This window comes from Scophthalmus maximus, chromosome 4, assembly GCF_022379125.1.
Source record: "Scophthalmus maximus strain ysfricsl-2021 chromosome 4, ASM2237912v1, whole genome shotgun sequence".
In the NCBI taxonomy this organism is placed as follows: domain Eukaryota; kingdom Metazoa; phylum Chordata; class Actinopteri; order Pleuronectiformes; family Scophthalmidae; genus Scophthalmus; species Scophthalmus maximus.
The window spans coordinates 21,384,259-21,403,757 of NC_061518.1; the positions used below are offsets into that span (position 1 = coordinate 21,384,259).

At 39.9% G+C, this 19,499-nt stretch overlaps 1 protein-coding gene across 1 annotated transcript in view; it reads right to left on the reverse strand.

Moving 5' to 3' along the window:
- Positions 1 to 19,499, reverse strand: part of LOC118302727 (carbohydrate sulfotransferase 8-like) — a 146,718-nt gene that overhangs the window by 101,220 nt on the left and 25,999 nt on the right. Inside the window, exon 2 of the mRNA XM_035629105.2 lies at positions 6,622 to 6,815. Within this exon, the coding sequence (XP_035484998.1) occupies positions 6,622 to 6,781 (160 nt within the window). The 5' untranslated portion in view covers positions 6,782 to 6,815. The remainder of the gene's footprint in view (positions 1 to 6,621; positions 6,816 to 19,499) is intronic.

Sequence of the window (19,499 nt, forward strand, 5' to 3'; positions counted from 1 at the left end):
GTATGTCCCTTTACACTAGTTACTGAAACTGCTTGGAAGAACTGAAGTTTACTATTGTTGTTAAATTACAACTCTGCTACGATAACTGCCTAAATATCTCAATACCAATACTGAAACAATACCACAAGCCTGCTCTCATTTTTGAATCCAATCTGGCCGAAGATAAAACTAGAAAATGATCTCAGTGGGGGGCAGACCTCCACCAAGGAGGAGTGTTGAATAATTTGTAACTCTACTTTAGTGCATCACTGTAGTGTGCAGACTAATACTCCTGAGTTTGACTTTCATCACCATTAACTTCCAGACCTACAGTTAATGTCAATTATGTTTTTTGTTGTCATGGGAAATAAAATTGTAGTTTAAGTGCTGTTCATTTTTTTTTTCTTGTCATTTATAACATTGATAATAGGTTTGGTTCGGTTCAGTGTTATTAAAATTTTTACATGGTCTGCAGTTATGTGCCCTATAATTGAGTTTATGTAGTTTCTTTGATAGTTAACTTTATATTTGCAACCAGATATAAATCATTAAGCATTTAATAATTTGAATCAACACTAATACATATATGCCAATATTACAATTACTAGCACTTACAACTATTGTGGATGATCGGCATGCTTGTGAATGGCTGATTTTTAGCAGCTTGCGAGTCATGGTAAAGTCAAAGTTGCCGGTGCGACTGTTGCATTTGCATATAGATCGATGTTTGCAACAAAGGTAAGTGAGCTAAAAAGATCAAGACGAATGAATCAGTTATCATTACCCTTAATTACCGCATTAAACTCCGCTGGTGAAGAAAAGATCAGTTCACAAAAAAACCAAAAAACTTTTAGAGGAATTGGGGACACGGGCACGGTTATCTATCACATTGACTCACCCGTCTCAGTCGGCATGTGTGTCGACGAGATGCTTCTTTGGAAGTTGGATGTGTTGGCTCCCTTGGTGTGTGTATAGATTTAAAACCTCTGTTACATGCAGGCGGCAGGAGCACTTGTACCAGCAGCCTTACCTCTCCTTACCTTGTCACAATGAAAGCTAAAAACGGCATGCCCACTGTGCCTGCAGGGGAGTGGAAGCAGAGCTTTGTACACACACTGCCCTGCTGTAGCACATCGACACAACTCATAGTAAATACGGCTCCTATTAAAACACTGACATTCCTAACATTAGGGTATTGTACCATTTATTAATGGTGCAATTCTTTTGTGGTATTGGTAAACCTTGCAACACCAGATGGCCTGTTACTTCAGTGCTTTATTGAACGCTTTATTCCCTCTGCAGACGCCAGCTTACTTTACAGCTTGCTGCCTAATTGGAGGGGCGGCACTGCATATATGCCGTACATGAAAATGGACCCTTTATGTCTCCTTCTTTTTAGCAACAGCAGCAGCAGTAGTTTGACTGGACTAATTGATAACAAGCCAACATCAGACACGCGCCTTTCCACAAACCAGTCAATGTCAAGGATGGGCAGATGCAGCCCACGTACGTGATGAGGACAGGACTTGCATATGTCATACAAAAATTCTTTAGTGAGCTCCTTAAATTGCAAATGTGGAACCAAAACTAACCAGATAGAATAGTCGCAATGTTCACAAAGACGTTTGCAACAATTTTGATAATGGATTTATCAGTTCAAGTAGTTTTTGTGAAAAAAAAATCAAAATTCACTTATTTCAGCTTCTTAAATGTGAATATTTTCTGGGTTCTTTGCTCCTTATATGGCAGCAGTTATAGCAGCATAAGAGGCTGAGTGGAAAAGCACCAAAAACCTTGTCTCTTTAATTACAAGAGGCATATTTATTTAAAAATCTCAACAGTCACCCCAACATCAGAGCTGTGTTTTTTTATTTAAACTATCATCTTTCAACAAGCTACCGCTGTCAAGGCTGCGCTATTCAATTACATATTCATTCCAAGACTGTATAATATGCATTAGCAATTAAACACAGACACAGAGCTCGTGGGAAGCAGGGAAGCAGTTTCTTATGATGTCATTTTTCTTAAAGTTGCGTTTGTGGTTTGCAGGTTGCTAGTCATAACCTTAAGGTTTCAACTTCAACATAGTCAATTTAAATGTAGTGAAATAAAAGATTCAGTCAAGATAAAGGTGCTTATAGTCTGTGTAATGTCTGGAGAACTGACACCAGCTTCTATTTTAAGCAAAAGAATGTTAAATTTTAGAAACTAAAGCTACTTTATGTTTTGTTTAGGGTTATGGTTCGTGGTCAAGGTCATGGTTAAGGTAGACACCTTCACAACACTAACCACATGCAGAGGCTTTCTGGCAGAAATCTTTGGAGGCAAACCTCCCCGTCTGCAGTTTGTGTGTAGGTCCACCCACACAGCCACAGCCAGCTGAGGCCAGGAGGGCAGATCTGTACGCAGGGTAATAGACGCTACTTCTGTCAAAAGCACTAAACAAATGGCCCGTTGTTGTCATTCATCTCTTTTTATATGAATGATAAATCTTCGCCAGCACAGCGAAGTGCAGCAAACAGTCCGCCTCTTCTCCTCCACTTATGGATTGCTCGGTGCCGGGGCATGCGAGGTGACACACACCGACCTTCGGCTCACCAGAGCAGTTGGTCCTCACTGCCTAACTCATATGAAAAATGCCCAGAGGTGTAAATTTGTGCAGACAATTTATCTCAACTGCTAGCTCTTCAGGTATCGCTTCTCCCTGAGAAACCAGCTGCTGTTTCTCCAATTGTCCTTTAACAATTACTTGGGGGAGATGGGGGGGGGGGGGGGTTCACTGTGGCCCGTTAAACTGCAGTTTTCTCAGCTACCATTGTGCAGGCCATCTAAACCATGGGATACAAAGCTCTCAAGCGCACCAAAAGCCAAATAAAGAGGTGGAGAGGGAGGGGGAGGCAGATAAAAGCTGACACCCAATGTATTATAACTCGACTCTATTAGATATGAGCTTTTGCTGGGGTGAAGCACCGTGGCTTCAGGCAAAGATACTGCTTGCTCATTGTGCTTTGGCAAGGGGGGCTCGGAGAACTGTGTAGCCACTGTGATTCTGTTTACCACAAACAGTCTCTCATACATGATTTACTAAACACGAATTCTCACCAATTCTAAAGCAGTGGAAGAGCAGGCTGCTCTAGATAAACGGATGTGCTCAGGCTGCGAAATGAATCGTAAGACATATACCATAATGTTTCAAAGATGGCGCTTCATGAAAAATCGGAAATAATTTATGAAATGCTGCTTTCCAGTTTTTCGCCGTTCAATCGATTTCAGTATCATAACAAACCAATGCCGTATACGCTCTTATTGTTTACACTTAGACATCTGCTTTAACATATTAACATTTAACAAGTGGACATATTTAGTAATAATATCTATTATGGTGGTGCAGTGTGTAATTATAGCCCACTCAACCAATGATTACTGTGCTATTCCCTTTAAAATGGGGTGAACAAGGGACTGCTTTATTTTTACAGCCCACATAATCTGCATTACGACTACAATAAGGGATATATCTCCCACATCGTTGATCGTGATTTGTCCTGGTGGAAGTGTCCTGACACTAAAGACAAACAGCAGGAGAGCTCAATCCAAATCATCCGTGCATGCTTTCTTTCAAAAGAAAAGTTGATGTAAAGTACCTTTATTTTATAATGCATTTTGTCCAGTAAACCACATAAATGGTAAGGCTGCGTGAAACCATTTGCATGCAGCTCCTTAATTGTCCATGATATAAGGATATGGCAGTAATTGCAGGTTTGGGTTCCTCTCTAACATGAGCTTTAGTAAGCAGATAGATTTTATATTGGGCCCCAGACCTACATTATTGTTCCCAAGTATTTTTTAAAGTTAAGATGTTGGGGGTTTGCTCTTTGCCTTGGGGCGTCATAGCTTCTGTACATTTTAAAGGTCTGCCAAGTTACAATGCCCAAAGTCTGCAGCAAAGGTAGTCCCTCTCTCCCGCAGAAAACACTGCTCCTGAGGAGCCTGAAAACTCTGTAGCTACAGAGGAGGGAGTGAGATTCAAGGTCAAACTGGCAGTCAACGAGTTTATGAAAACTGAGTTGGATAATGACGTCAATGCAAGGACTACAGAGCAGACAGTGATGGGTTACAAGGGAACAGTTTGAAAGATTCTATATTAAAGCGTCAGGAGGAATAAATTGGCTCAGAAATATCTGTGAATCGACATAAGGACCACTTCCTTCGCGAGTCCTTCTCTGACTCTGAACCTACCACTGAGAAAAACACATCTGTTATTAAATATAATATTGATGTATTTTATCAGATTTAATGGATAAAAAAAGCTGCGTTATATCAGCATTATGTTAATGCCATTTGTTAAGTGAAAAAAACAAATCCCAGAAACATATTGGTCTACCAATACTACATATGAATTACTGATCAAGATGAATCTTCTTGTGCTCCAAAGTAAAGAGATAGAAATATCCTACGGGGTACAGTTACCAAGCAGTGTCTTATTACTTCATGATTACCCTCCTGTGGTCACTAAGGCAAAGTGATACCTGACTAACTACTGAGGTGCGTACCCCAAAGCAAAGTGATAAAACGTACAGAGTAGTTACTGAGTAGACCCTCTGTACTTTTTAGCAATAACAATTTTACATCATAATATTCAGACCATGCATACATTGATATTCACTTCCATCCTTTGGAAGTTGTGACACCTGGGACCAAAATATCCTCTCTTCCTAAAAACGTTCACAAAGATAAGGGTACAAGTACACACACACACACACACACACACACACACACACACACGTGCCTGGGCCTGATTTTGCACATGAATCTTGGTTCTTGTTACAAGTGAAAAGGATGATGATGTTAAAGATGATGATGAAAATATCAAATTGGTGTAATCCATGCATGAACCAACTACTCGCTACCTCTTATTTGCATACATTTATGCATAATCTGTGTCTGCCTTGCATGTGTGCCTCTGTGTGTGTGTGTGTGTGTGTGTGTGTGTGTGTGTGATTGTCATCATTGTGAATGTCCTTTTTTTCCACCTGACACTGCGCCTGAAAGCATCTGACAATCAGGGGGAATATTAGAGGTTTGGAGGGATTCCACTCTGACTAAGTGGCTCTTACTGCTGTGGAGTGTGACACTGCTCTGATATTCATAATGATTCCCAGTGCTGTTGACACACTGTGGTGGTGATACTCGGTGGATTGCAGCTTCTCTGACTCTGCTGATGAGGGTTTTATCCTCACAGGGCCGACTGGACCACTTCTTTGGTCATCACAATTGCTTTTAACTACACAGGTAAACCAATTAACAAAATACATTTCCAATGTGAACTGACATATGGTTAGGAGTTTAATTCAAAAGGCTCTAAAGTGAAATAAAAATGAGGTAAAAAATCACAAATACGTCTCCTGTCTATGAAGAAATATTTGATTTGAAGTCCAAGTCAGGCACTGGCCCATCAACAGCAGTAACGTATAACTATTGCGCTCTCAATTAGGTGGAAATGTAGTACAAGCCAAAGAGGCGCCTAAGCAAGCAGCTGATCTCTTGTTTCGGAGACATACAGCAGCTTAGTTTTTCATGCTCAGGACACTCGTCCATCACGGCTGCTTAAACCGCAATCTCCTTAATGCTCAGTGCCAAGCAGAGGCAAACTGGGTCGCTGTATGAGGACAAAGGTCCGACTCATTTGGAAATTGAATGTGTGGCCTCTCTCTATCCCGGTGGAAACTCTGGCCACAAGGCCACTGAGCTGGAATGAAAGGGCAGCATTTGGGGGGGTAAAATAGAAAAACCTCCACCACATTCACCTCCACCATGTTATTTGGTTAAACCTGGATTCAACATACGCACTCACTTTCTCTCCTGGTGGGGACAGAAAGCAAGTCCTGATAATGTAAACCATTTAATGTGATGGTATTTTAAGGTTTGGTTTGGTTTATATTTAGGTTCAATAAGAATTTAGCTTCTCCTAATCACATCAATAAAACAATACAGAAAACACTTTTAATGGAGGTTCAGGGAAAATTTCCACATAAGCATTACTGACACTAATATCATCAAAACCTGCCTCATTTTTGCTCCCTTTGAAAGGGAAAACATTTGCTCCTCACTGGAGGGCCGTGCTGCCACATTAGATGCAACACAAGCGAAAGTACAAACAACACAGGCCTGAGATATAATTGCTTTTAACGACACATTTCGCATCATGGCTACCTCGCATATGGTGCGTCAGTTGTCCATGCCCCAAGAAATTAACACTAGACATCCGCAAGATGTAATTCCCACATGGTGTCGGGAAAGATACTTACTTACTTGATACTTTTTTTATTTGTCGAATGCAAAATCAGAAAGTTCTGTACACTCTGAGTTCTGTAGTGGAATAATCCATGAACATCTGGTTGTCTATGCGAACGTGTGCCAATAGCATATCTTATCGTAAAAATAATACCAATTCAATGTTATTATACAGTGAATATTCATTTAATAGATTGCTTCAGATTTCCATGTGCTTAATGGCTACCTAACAAGTCACAGTCGCTGACGTGTTAAATAAGGAAGGTAAATACCTGAAGAAAACATTTGTGCCATTTGTTTCATCCTTTAAAAAACCCATTAAACATTATTATAGGGCAAGTAGAGACTAACCTGAGCCTTGTTGCTGGACCATCTCTGACAAATCTTGCCGGTGGATGAAGAGAACCAGACTTCCAGCAGTGAATAGCAGGAGGAACCAGAGGAAACACGGCAGCCTCCTTCTCCGGCCACGCAGGGAGTCCACCACCATCTTCCACTTCATCCACAGCATGATGCGGCACAGTCAGACGCTAATGCAGTAAGTTCTGGAGAAAATCAAAGAAAGCGGGAAATGGAAAGCGGAGGTGAAGCAAGACATATGGACAAAAGGAGAGTGAGCAAAACAGGCAGAGTCTCTTCGGAGATCTTCATTACTCTGTATCAATGTTGCTAGGCAGACTTCGTGCTTGACAGTTGTGAGGTGTACCTAAGAAGTGCAGTCAAATACAGATCTAAGGTACTTGTACTTAACTTGAGTAGCTCCCTTTATGCAGCTTCAAAAGATATTGCAGAAGCTATTATAAGATCTTCTATGTTTGAGCCGAGACTCGTTGGTTTCCTCGAATGGACTCGTGTACACCAATCGTGGTAGGAAAACTGCTGTACTCCGGTGTAACGGGTAGAACGAAACATTTATTCCACAGTTTGTAACACCTTACAGATGTATTCAAAGCCAAGTATTCTTCGTACAGATGGGTATCCTACGGTAAGAAAACCGCGTCGCTCGGTCGGTTTCTGCATCTCAACTGAACTAACTGGTAAGCATGAACGCGATGCTGACGACCATCCAAGGCACTCTGAGCCGTAAGCTACTTCCCTTAAGGTGACAGTAACGTGCTTAACTATTAGACCTAAGATACGAAACAAGATATGAACTGCACAAGCTTGACGAGGCCGAAGATTCTCTTTACACCTTCCCCCTTTTGAAGTGCAGCAATTTCCTGGGCGAACGCCTTTCCTTGACAGTATTGAATGATCACCTTCTCTGCCTCCCAAAACATTTGACCTTCTTTGATGATGATACTTCATCTCAACTAAGTCCAACTAAGTCCACCAATAACATTAATTCATTGGAATATAATTCAATAATATAATTTACTAATAGCGCAACATTCACAGGGACCATACACTAAGTATATTTTTCCAGTAATGTTTTTATTTCATTTTGAATTCAGTCAGTCATCTGAACACTTCCTTCACCACTGGTAAAAACTTTGTAAATAGCTGTTCTGAATAATAAAATAAGCCAATATACATATACATTATTAACTAAAAACCCAACACATCGGTATATTCACTCAAAAAAGTGAACCCATGAAGTTTGACTAATTATAGCTGCTCAGATAAAATACATACACATAATTTCTTCAAATAAAGAAATCTGTGTTCTGTTTTTAAGGATGCAGCACCGTAAACACTTAAGCAGTCCGACTGGCATGAGTGACGACCAACTCTAGGCTCTGAACATACAAGACACAGAAGTGGCATCTGTCTTCAAATTAATATGCAAAATAACTTTAGACAGTACTCAATTGACTAAAGTCTATTCACAAACCAGAATGATGAGAGGTGTTACTGGGGTAATGCCTCTCATTCGTGCTAGAGTCCCATTCGACAGGAACATTTCCACGGCTTTAATGGACCACAAAAACTACTCAAGGTGCAATATACTTTCTCTCTCCAAATACTGTACAACAACAACACATGCAAACTGCTCACAGCACAATGCACTGGTTTTTAGGAGGAGGAATTATGTGTACACCCTGATGACATCTCCAGCAATAACTGCAATCTACACGAATCAACAAAGATGTCCGCTCTAAGAGGTAGAGAGATTTACATTTATGCCCCATCACTAGTGCCATATTATTTACGTAATGTGGTTACAGGTGTGTGTTTATATTTTACAACACCATTGAACTCGGCTCAGCCAATCATGGTTGAGGATCCGTTTGATGAATGCAAGTTAGTTACATCAAATTGCTGCCAGTGTAGATGTATTAAAACATTAGAAAGAAAATCACAAGAGACATTCATTTTACTGGCATGGAAGTGGATCCCATTTCAAAGTGGACATCGGGGCAGTATTTTTCGATGGAATTTAATTAGAATCACAAACATAGTAACACAAAAAATATAATATAATATTATTATAGTTTTTATTTTAGATGGATTTCATGCAAACAACAAGCTCCTGCTATAATTTGGGCGAAATCCCCCGACACAACCGCATTTGTTACGGCTTTTCGCTCAGCACATAACGTGACATACTGACGCCATCGCGAGCCAAATAAATGAAAGTTATAACTATTATGGTTTTTATTTTAGTTGGAACAGGATCAACCAGATAACGATCTCCCGTGGTCATTTTAGGGCCACCCGCGGAAGGTCCCCTTTTCAGGGGGCTAATCAGTCGACACGGACTGCTCTGTTGTATTCAAGCTGCAAGACTCAAGAGGCTTTTCTTTACCTGGATTACAGGGTCTTTGGTCAGTGAGCTGGTACAAAGCTGTGGTACCTGTGGCATCACCATCGTGTTCCTTAATACCAGAGAAGCTTTCTACTGCTACAGTCTCGAGCTACACTGGTTTTCACATGAACAACTAGAGCCTTCGTTATTGAGTGGATGCTGAATGCTAAGAAAATCAAATTTCAGCTGCCTTGCTGAAAATCCATTTTTTCATTGCATGAGATGACTGAAGTGACTGCCATGCCGTTGACTCAGTTTTCATCCGACACTGGCGGAATCATGTTAGCATTTACTGCAAGGCGGGCATATCCTTCCGTTCGGCTCTACGGAGTTTGATCATGACCATTTTAATTTTTTCAAGTCCCACCCCACAGTTTCATCACATCAGTGTTGTACAAGATATTGGGGTCTATTGTTTGTGGTTTGTGGTATTTTTGAAAGTGCATGTGTCAAAATGGGTGAGAAACTCCTCTTTACTCACCATTTGTCTCTGGCATCTTAAACGGTATCACACTATATCATTTTAAATTTTATTTTTACAATAATGATTCATAATTTTAATTTATAATTAACCTTTGCTTTTGTAGCATTGCACCAATGAAAATCCCAGGTTTTCAACCTCAAAGTACATGATTAAATTAAAGTAAACACACAATCATACTTTTGTTTTAGTTCCCTTTTATCATGTTGCAGGTAAGAAGATCCAGATCCACAATGTAGGCCTGCCGTTTGTGAGGGGGCCGCCCTGCATTTCCTGATTGTTATACTCAGGCATTAATTGCAATGTGTAGGTTTATTTAGATTATTTACTTTTAAAGAGCCTTTTAGAAATTAGAAACGTGCTTCTAAAGTTGTTAAAGGCTGTTAGCAGATTTCCTGTGTAGACAGAGACAACACTGCCTTGTTGTGGCTCAAACTAAAGGTGTTAATTGAACGCCTTATATAAGCAGTTGGATATTGCCGTTCCGGAGGAGAGGGGAAGCTGTCCTCTCACAAGCATGGCTCTTTTGTTTCAATTCTTAGGGCTTTCATTTTCTGAGTTCTCTTTTTCTATTTGACAAAAGAGAAAATCTTAGTTACACGTGGAATGGTGAGCAGTGCATAGAAAAACATGTTTGCCTCAGAACCAACAAGAAGTCTGCCTGCCTACCGTCTCTCTTGACCCCGAGCTAGGCCACCTCACAGTGCATAAAATAGTGTCAAGATTTATACCCCTTTGGCTCCAGTGCAAGGAGCGGCTTTGGTGTACGGAGTCAGCAAAGTGTGAAAAGCATGCATACATGTCAGTGTTGGTTTTAGTGATTTGAATAGACTGTCCTTGTTTTCTGAGCCGCAAGCAAGAGGCTGGTTTCAGCAGCTCCCCCTTGTACTGTTAACCTGAGACTGTGTGACACAAACCTCCTCGCTGTGAGAATGCTGTGGACATGCCTGTTCTCTGTCTACTTCCACTATTACTACAGGTTAAGTGAATTTCTATCTCATAACTTGGGTTACAAAGCTGAATGAAACAGTGAAAAATAATCATCCAAATGTTAATGGTTTTTTTGGGGGGGGGGGGTTGAATTTGGCACTGTGCAAATTTAAAATTGTGAATTCATTTCTCATTTATACCTGTTAGGAGAGAAATTGGTCAAAGCATAGAGCCCTGGGGCAAGACAAGGAGAATGTATTTGTTTAAAGCATTATCATTCACAGAGGTCATCCAATGTGCTTTACAGAAATAAAAGAAGCATAAAAGGTACAGATAAGCAAAAAAGAAATCACCATAATTCACCCGGTAAGGCAGAGTTGATCTCCATCAAAAAACAATTATGTTCTTCTAATAGGAGGTGAACCTTCAGATATGCTCCATTCTGTTAATAAGAATGCTGTGATTAGCTTTGTCATAAACTGCCTTTAAGTCAAACTAATAAGGAGTGAAGCAAGTATGCCCATAGATCATCTGTGCAAGCAGCTTATTACCTTTCCATATCCAACGATGGAGCAGGTGACCTACACCTGCCCTACATTTACATAAGACAACTTATTAAGGACCAAGCAATTCTTAGGTGTGTTTCTCTAATATGAAAAGTCTCAGTTCTAAGATGTTGTCTAAAACCTAAAAAAAAAATTCTGAACCTTCTTAACATATTGAGTACAACATACACATATTGACTGAACAGAGAGGATCCAGATATGTGTAAATACTCTTTTTATTTATGTATAGCACCATGGTTAGATCTAAAATATAACATGTGAATTGATAAAAAGACTGAAGAAACAAAGCAGTGCAACTGTCAAACGTGACACAAAAAATCTCATTATGATCAAACAACACTTCATAGTAAAGACAGTGCCTTTGTGCTCTACTTCCAAACAGATGTATATGCCAAGAAATTACATAACATTTCCCATTTAATGAAAACAAAAGTAAACCTTCTGTGACCATGGCAATGGAGCAGAAATTCTGTGTTTGATGTGCATGTATAATACACATCAAAGAATTGTTCTCTTCAGTTTGATCTAAACACGATTGAAACTGAATCGAAATTTGTAATTTCACCACTGAGTTTTTGATTGGGGTCTGGCTGTTTGGTTTCAGCAGCTATAGATTTTTTTTACAGCTCTGTGATCATATATACAATTCCAAAGCATTAGAAATAAGTATTTTCCTAATATTAACAGCTATCAAGTATGAAACAAACACTGCAGGTGGGCTGAATGCCACACAACACGTCTTGGCAAAGAATGCAAATTAAACCCATTTTTATTATCTCACTGCATATCCAATCACCTGCTTCTTCCTCGGATGTCCCAGAAAATGTTCTGGGATTTTTTTTTTTTTAATAGCATTCGTGATTGATTCTTCCAGTGTGTTCAAAAGAATATAAAACATTGCTGGCTGGTAAACAAAAAGAAAGGAAGGCCGTTGCCAGGCCTGTTTCATATATTAATGATTTCATATATAAATTATTTCATTTTGATCATAGCAGAATAGGAGCTGGCCGAGGATAATGTCCAAAGTAGTGCCGATTGTCTTTGTTCTTGACAACAGGTAAACTCCAGGAGGAATTCGTTCATTTGCCACACTGCCGTGATGAGCCTCTGAAATCAAATGTGTATCTGCCATCAACTCTTTTAGCTCCATCACACTGCTGTTACCGATTGAAAAGGTCTTAAGCTAATTTTTTAAAAAATTGTTTGGATGTTCAGCAACAAGAAGTCAATGTTCATACAAACAACACCCTGACTACATTCTGTGAGTGAATGTGAGGCAATGACACAAACAGGTGCCAGTACCTACGCTGAAACAACTGCAATCGCAATCCTTAATTTATTAATGCATAAATGCTGCATAAACTACAGCACTGTTGCCCATTTGTGGACACATTTTATCCCTCACCTGCTGAGATGAATGCAGTCATATTTTGATTACACCTTTTATTTGAAATGTTCATCTGGAAATAATCGGCAACACAAAACAGCCAGTCAAACCTGTAATTTACACATGTAAAATTGAAGAAAAACCACACACATAATGAATAGGTGACAATCTGAAAAACTGTATGGGCATCTGGTTTTCAGTTTCTAAATGTTATCGCTAAAATCATAATTATTGTTGGTGATGTATCCCTTTGTTTTCTGCGGGGAGGGGTCTGAAACTTATCTGTTCCTTTGGTTCCATTCCCCACAGCTCCTTGTCTGGAATTCAACCAGATGAATAGTCATAAATCAAATAGGACTACCTACCTACAGTAATGGCTACAAAAGTACAGCCACACCAAATACATCTCCCAACTCCCTCTCAAATGAGAAAGCTGTGTGACGGTGACCTGGCACGCTGGCCTCAGGATAGCTACCAGCCAAGCAGGGCAGGTGATGACAGCTCCAACACAATCGGACATGCTCAAATACAACACATCCTCTCCATTTCATGTCAGCCCAATACCTGCCACGGGGCACTGCTGTGCTCCGCTATGCAGCTCTCAGATGAGGTTACAGATTAGTTTCTATTTATATGTGGGATCTTACAGCAGCTCAATGACCAGCACAGTGGAGTAGATAAATTACATGCAGGCCCGTTTCATGGAACAAAAAGCACTTTGAACCTTAAAATCCAAGAGGAATTAGAAATGCACTGAGACAGATGCCACACCTGCACTGCATGCAGTCTTAAATCCACATTGTTAAAATGTTGAAGTCAAAAGTTTTAACTTTTAATCACAGGTGAATGTTACTTACTGACAAAATTATGAAATTATTAAAACTTCACAATTACAAGTGGGCTGAAGGCCTGCACAATAACAATACGTTGATAGCGCCACTGTAAAATGAGATTGTAAGACCTGAGGAGCATAACGTTTATTTTGAGTGCATGTGTGGTGTAGCAAATTAACATCAATGCTGTAAAACAACGTGTTTAATTTACACTTGCTCAGGCATTAGGAGTTATGAGCAAAGATGTGAAAGGCCACGTGCATCAACCAATATGGCACTTCAGATTTTGGTTAATTCTTGCTGCCGGAGCATGCACACCTAATACCGAGAAAATTTGCCCACTGGGGTTTGAGGTACCCAATTTTTCTTTATGTAAAACCCCCCTTATGTGCGCACTCAAAAATGCTTTGGTAGGCCTATTCCAAACCAAGGCCTGGAGACATCTACCAAGATTTATGAAGACTGAACAAATTCTTAAAGGGTGATAGCCAAGATCCACGATGACCCACCCATTGCGACGATGTTTTGGTTGATGGTGGCAAAAAATGTATTTGAAAAATATGCATACCAAGTTTGGATTAAATCCATCAAATTTCTATTCATTTTACTGTTCGCATTAGGCTAAATCTTTGCTCCAAAGCTGTGACCTTGACCTTTGACAGATGTGAAAAAAGATCAACAGCGCAGGTCCTGACCCAACCCCCAATCAATTTGCCAAATTTACTCCACATAAGATTAAAACTGCTGTGACAGAAATACAGACAAAAAAAAATACCTGTCTCCCAGACAGCACAGGATTTTTGATTATATTTTCTGTATTGTCAAAAGTTGTTTTGCCCCTCAATCTCTGTACTTCTATCAGATTCATAAAAATACCCAGCCCATTCTGTTTGCAAGGATCATACCTGACCCTGATAAACCAGACAAATGGCTCATTTGGCAAACAGTTAGGCTGTATTGTCTGCTGCCTTCATTACCATTTAAAACTCATATAATTATAGTGAATGGGCTCTTCTTAGTAATGGTCCACTGAATCTAACCAGCAACACACAGCTAATTAAAAGCTATTTGGAAGAAGGTCACCTGTTCAGCCCAAATGCACTGTTTGTATCTGTTATTAAATGCACCTCCATTAGGAAAGATGATGGAAGGGAGGAGATAGTCAGCATTTTACACTTTAACATACTGAGACACAGATGGAGCGATGGTGGTGCAGCTCAGTATTATGGAGGCATTCCTATTACTTTCAAAAACAAGGTTGGGTTTAATCTTCAAGTTTGGGGTTTGAACAGAGGCTTCATTATAAATAATTGGCATTAGTGTGCATATACAACGAGTCTAAGTGTATTCAGTTCTCATGCAAGTAGTGCATTGATTGTCTGGGCACCCATTACTTGACTCAATGAGAGGCACATAGGAGATAAATATGTGCAGTAAATGTACAATACATATGCTGAAAGCTATGTCCACAGTTTTGCCAATTTCACAATATGTTGGCCTTAATTTAATGTGTGAAAGAGGTCCAACAATAAATCATATTAATCTGGGAATTTGGATTAGCAGCGTTAGCTGAATGCCTAGAAAAATGCAAGGACACTGGCTGATGAAATTGATTCTCAATTTGCAAATGAAGGCATACAATGAGATGTTGCCATGGAAATGTGACGTGGCCTCAAATATCACCGAAAGTCTTTGCTTGTCACCTTGGCCTAATTTCTAAAACACATTCAGTGGATGCACTTCAGAACTCATTAAACCCCTGTCTTGTGGCTTATTCAAGCAACCGCTAAACCTTGACCTGCTCAGGATTTACCGCCTCAAGCTCTGACCACGTTCCCACCCATGTCCTCCACATGGGTGCACACACATACTGTACAAATCGATAGTGCTGAATCTGTGCTGATCCCACTTATTTTTTCCCTTTATTTAATTGTCAAAGGGTTTTGTAGATTGCCAGGAGGGAGGTCACACCACAACATTCACATCTACTAGATGATTCTTTGTTAATTCTGTGAAATCTTGCAGGTATATTTTGGTGTGATTTTCTTTGATTCCAGTGCAGTACAAAAAAAACCCGTTAGATTGTAAAATCATTGGGTTCGTGTGAAGCTGAGTTTTTTTCCCCAGCCAGAAAGAAAGGTTGAGTTAGGGGTGGGTGATATGACGGTCTTAGACCCTAATCGATCGTTATTTAGCATATGATCTGCCTTTCAGAGGAATCGTACAGATCCCGAGGGGAAGGTTCTGAGCTTAATGACTCCAATACAAGAAAGTCTTGTTACAGAAAATGGACCGAGAATTAACTACATCCCACAGATATCATTTTTAATGGAGAGGGTACCAGCGTATGTATGGTATTTTACAGAGCGTTGCAGTGTGGGTTATATGTAGCATATTATATTGCTAGGCTACAGAGTAGGGATGGGTAGCGAAAGCCTGGTATTAACCCAATTATTAGATGGAACTTCTAAATTATTCACAAGATGCTTTAGCTTCTCAATGTCATTACTACCGTGGCCCTCGTGCTTCGCGCTCACTGACCCGTCTAGATGTCAGTGACCTTCTGGAAGGCGTAGGGAGATGTTTTTTTGTCCCGCCCACTACAATAGCAAAATATGATTGGCGGATTTACCCGTCACTTACTAAATGAACACAGGAGCTCAGGACTTCTGTGCCGATCATGAAGTCCTAACCAATGAGAGAGCGAGCTGTAACCTTTTTTAACAACAACAACTAAATCTGATTGGATAACTCTATTTTCAAGGTTTAGGTCACATACACTGTCATTTCTGAAGCAAACTTGATTGAAAATCAGCCAAAAATTTGAATTGAAAGAGATGATTATGATTATTAATTGAAATATGTTAAATATGAAATTTAAAATGCTGATATGTTGGGATTACAATAAAATTGAACTGAGAGCCGGCTTTCCCTCACAGATGTATCCAATCAGCATGCGATTAATGGGAACAGATCAATGTAGCATATGGAGGGATCATTCTTCTATTTCTCTTTTTTTTAATGCTTTTCATGTTGGTGCACAGTGGGACATAGGAAGTTCAAAAAGAGTTGGCGTTGTGTGAGAAAAACGTAGGTGGCAAAATCCATAACTAATAGACAACCAAGAGCAAAACCACTGTCCTTTGAGAGACTTTTATCCCCCTCTTTTTGATGTTGTAACTCATTTGGTCTACTTATTGGTTGTGTAGGATGAATGATTTGGGTTTCATTTGGAGTGGTGCACTGACCTTAAAAAAATAGGACACTGAATTGTGATTGAATCTATTCCCACATCTCTGTTATGGGCCTCGTCTTTATGGAAAAGTCATACCATATCATGTAATGCAATAATGTGAAAACAAGGTTCTATAGCACAAAGGAGTTTTCTCTAGAAGCAGGCAACGGCTTGAGCCTACAACAAGGCAATGCAACGATAAGGCGCCACACTGACAGGTAGATGAGGGTCTTGTTTTCCTAAAATACTTTAGCTCGTTGTAAACCAGTTTTAACGTTAAATTGTTTTTCTTTTAGTCTTGTGCACATGCTTTTCTCCCAAATTCATGCACGCAACAACGTCTTCAACATAACCATGTCTATGAAATTACGGGAGCATCCAACACATTAGTGCTGTAAAGCGTGAGCTGCTCCACTGAGATAATGAAAGCAACTGAAAATAACACAATTCTGTCAGAAAGCCTTATGTGTCAAAAGAGTCTGGACCATCAGTGGCAACAAAATATTAGAGCTGAATAAGGCAGAAGAGGCTCGGTTCTCAAGGATGTTGCAAAATTAATTAAAGAGAGCACTGCTGAGGAGAATTCAGCAGAAAAACGAACTAACCGAAACATATAGACAATTCACAATAATAATAATCATAAAATTGACAAAACCGAATTCAAAAATAGTTCACACTTGCATCCTGTCTACATGCGGAAAGATGTTCCAGTTGCTGGGCTACTTGGAATAAGCACATGATTAAAAACAGTTCTTGTATTCCACACAAAATGTTTGTGAGAATGCAAATGTCCACAAATGTTGCTCCGGACATTCTCCACAACTTTTAGGCCAGCCCCCAATTATGATATAAAGAGAACGTCAGAGTGTGCCCACGTGAAAACAATTTTCTTCTGCAGCTGAATTGTCGTCATATCCTGCTACTGCATGATCTATCCAGACGCCACAGAATGTTACGGAGGTTTTTTCCTGCTCTTGTGAGTTTGTCTGACTCAGACAAACTCTGGAAAATGTTGTGTCTGAAAACAGCTACACGGAGACAAAACAACCATTTGCACTCACATTCACACAGCCTCAAATTAATCTATCCGCAAATCTTATGGACTGTGCGAGTACCCGGAGAAAACCCACACAGACATGGAGAGGACATGCAAACTGCACACAGAAGGTTCCCGGAAGAACCAGGATTCAAACCTTCTTGCGTTGATGCCACAGCTCTAACCACTTTCGTGGCAGTATAGTGTTGCCTGAGAAAGGCTAATATGTTGCTAGACATTAAGATTATGCACATACATGTCCTCCTGTAAAAATGAACAAAATATGGCTCTGTTATCTAAAATGAAATTTAAATTTTAAAATGTTTGCATTTTAAAAATGTATGGACCTATTAGCCATACAAATATGATCCCGATTGGATAGTCTTTGAGTCTAAAATCACCCAAAACGGTGGTTTTAGGTTACAAGAGTGCTGGGGCGCTGTGAATGAATAAATAACTTAATGCATAGGTCACAGCCTGATATTTGACATTAACATTTTTTGAAAAAAGCCACAATAAATGTATTCATTTATTTATTTTCCAGGCAGTTCAAAGTAAGGGTGAGGATACTGAAAGGGTGAATCACTGTCCATAGATCTCTCATATACAAACAAGGTTTGACATATGCCTCTCCCTGCTGTGAAATGACTGTAACACACTGTTTTTTCTTCAAGAAACTCCTGCTTTGCAAGAATCTTGCTGGTGATCGGAGTTGGCAGCGTCAATAGATCACAATCAATCTGAATAGAGCAGCATAGTTACGATACGAGTTGCAACGGGCCCTGTGCGGGGCATGTGAGGTTTAGCTCCGGTCAATAAGCATTACTGGGACGGACAGGAACCCTGAGGTCCACTGTGGGTTGGTTGGTTTAAAGGTGCATTAAGAGTGGTTTTGAAATTCCTCCCACCAATAATTCATGAAGTCAGCGACTACTAACCTTGCATGGGTTGTTTTTTTTCAAACATGTAAATTAATTTGACATTATCTCCAGTTAACGTGTCCACTAATCCCCTTGTGTATGAAACATTATAGACATGGGAAGTGATATTCTGCTGTACTAAGTGCGATGGATGGTCGGACGACACAGTCCTTTTTTCTCTGATGTTGTCCTGGGGACTACTCAGTAGAGACGTTAACAATAGATGTAGTTAAATGGCTTGAGAGCAAAACAAGACTTCCTCCTGATTTTAATGTAAGATAGACGCACGTAATGATAGCACTTATGTTTTTGTTTGGCCTGAAGTTGATGCCAGTTATTGATAGAGAGAGCTATTTTATTATGTCTGTACCTAGATTGGAATCAATGTGGAAAATACTGCTCCAGTAATTCCTAAATTCATATACCTGTTAAGAGGTTTTATGGGCCAGTGCTTTCAGTGCTACCCGAGTTCCACCCACTTCCTATGGAGAGCCACAGGCTGAGCAAAGCACTGTGCCCTTTCCACGAAGTGAAAGGTGCATGTTGACAATGTACGTCAATATCACTCAGTGTGCACACCACATCACATGCCCAAGTCCCAAGGGGACCATGGCTTACCTGGCTGCAGGACTGGAGCAATGAATCACCCTCACGCTACTATGTTCTTCAATCCAATATTTCAATTGCCACAGGCTAGATTTTCCTCTTAGCAAGGTCAAAATCAATCTTTTCAAACTGTTACCAGTTACGAAACAAATATGAACATTTTTGGAAACACTAAAATGAGATTTAGCATCTCGTTGATATCAATTACAATCCTTGCGCAAACATTAATAAGCTACAAAACACAATTTCACAGACGGGCCAGAAGAGTGAAACGAAAGAAGTGCTTGTGCAGGTGCGATCGTCACTAACCTCATCATAATTAAAGAAATTAAAAGATAGATCCACATGCTGAAGAAATAAGGTAAAATAATCCTGAGAGCCAGGGTCCGAACAGCAACGCATTCACAAGCTATAAGCTTTCTGAAAATCAAACCAGAAAAAGAAAGAGAAGTGGGCATTGTCAAAAAGACTGTGAACCTGAACAAT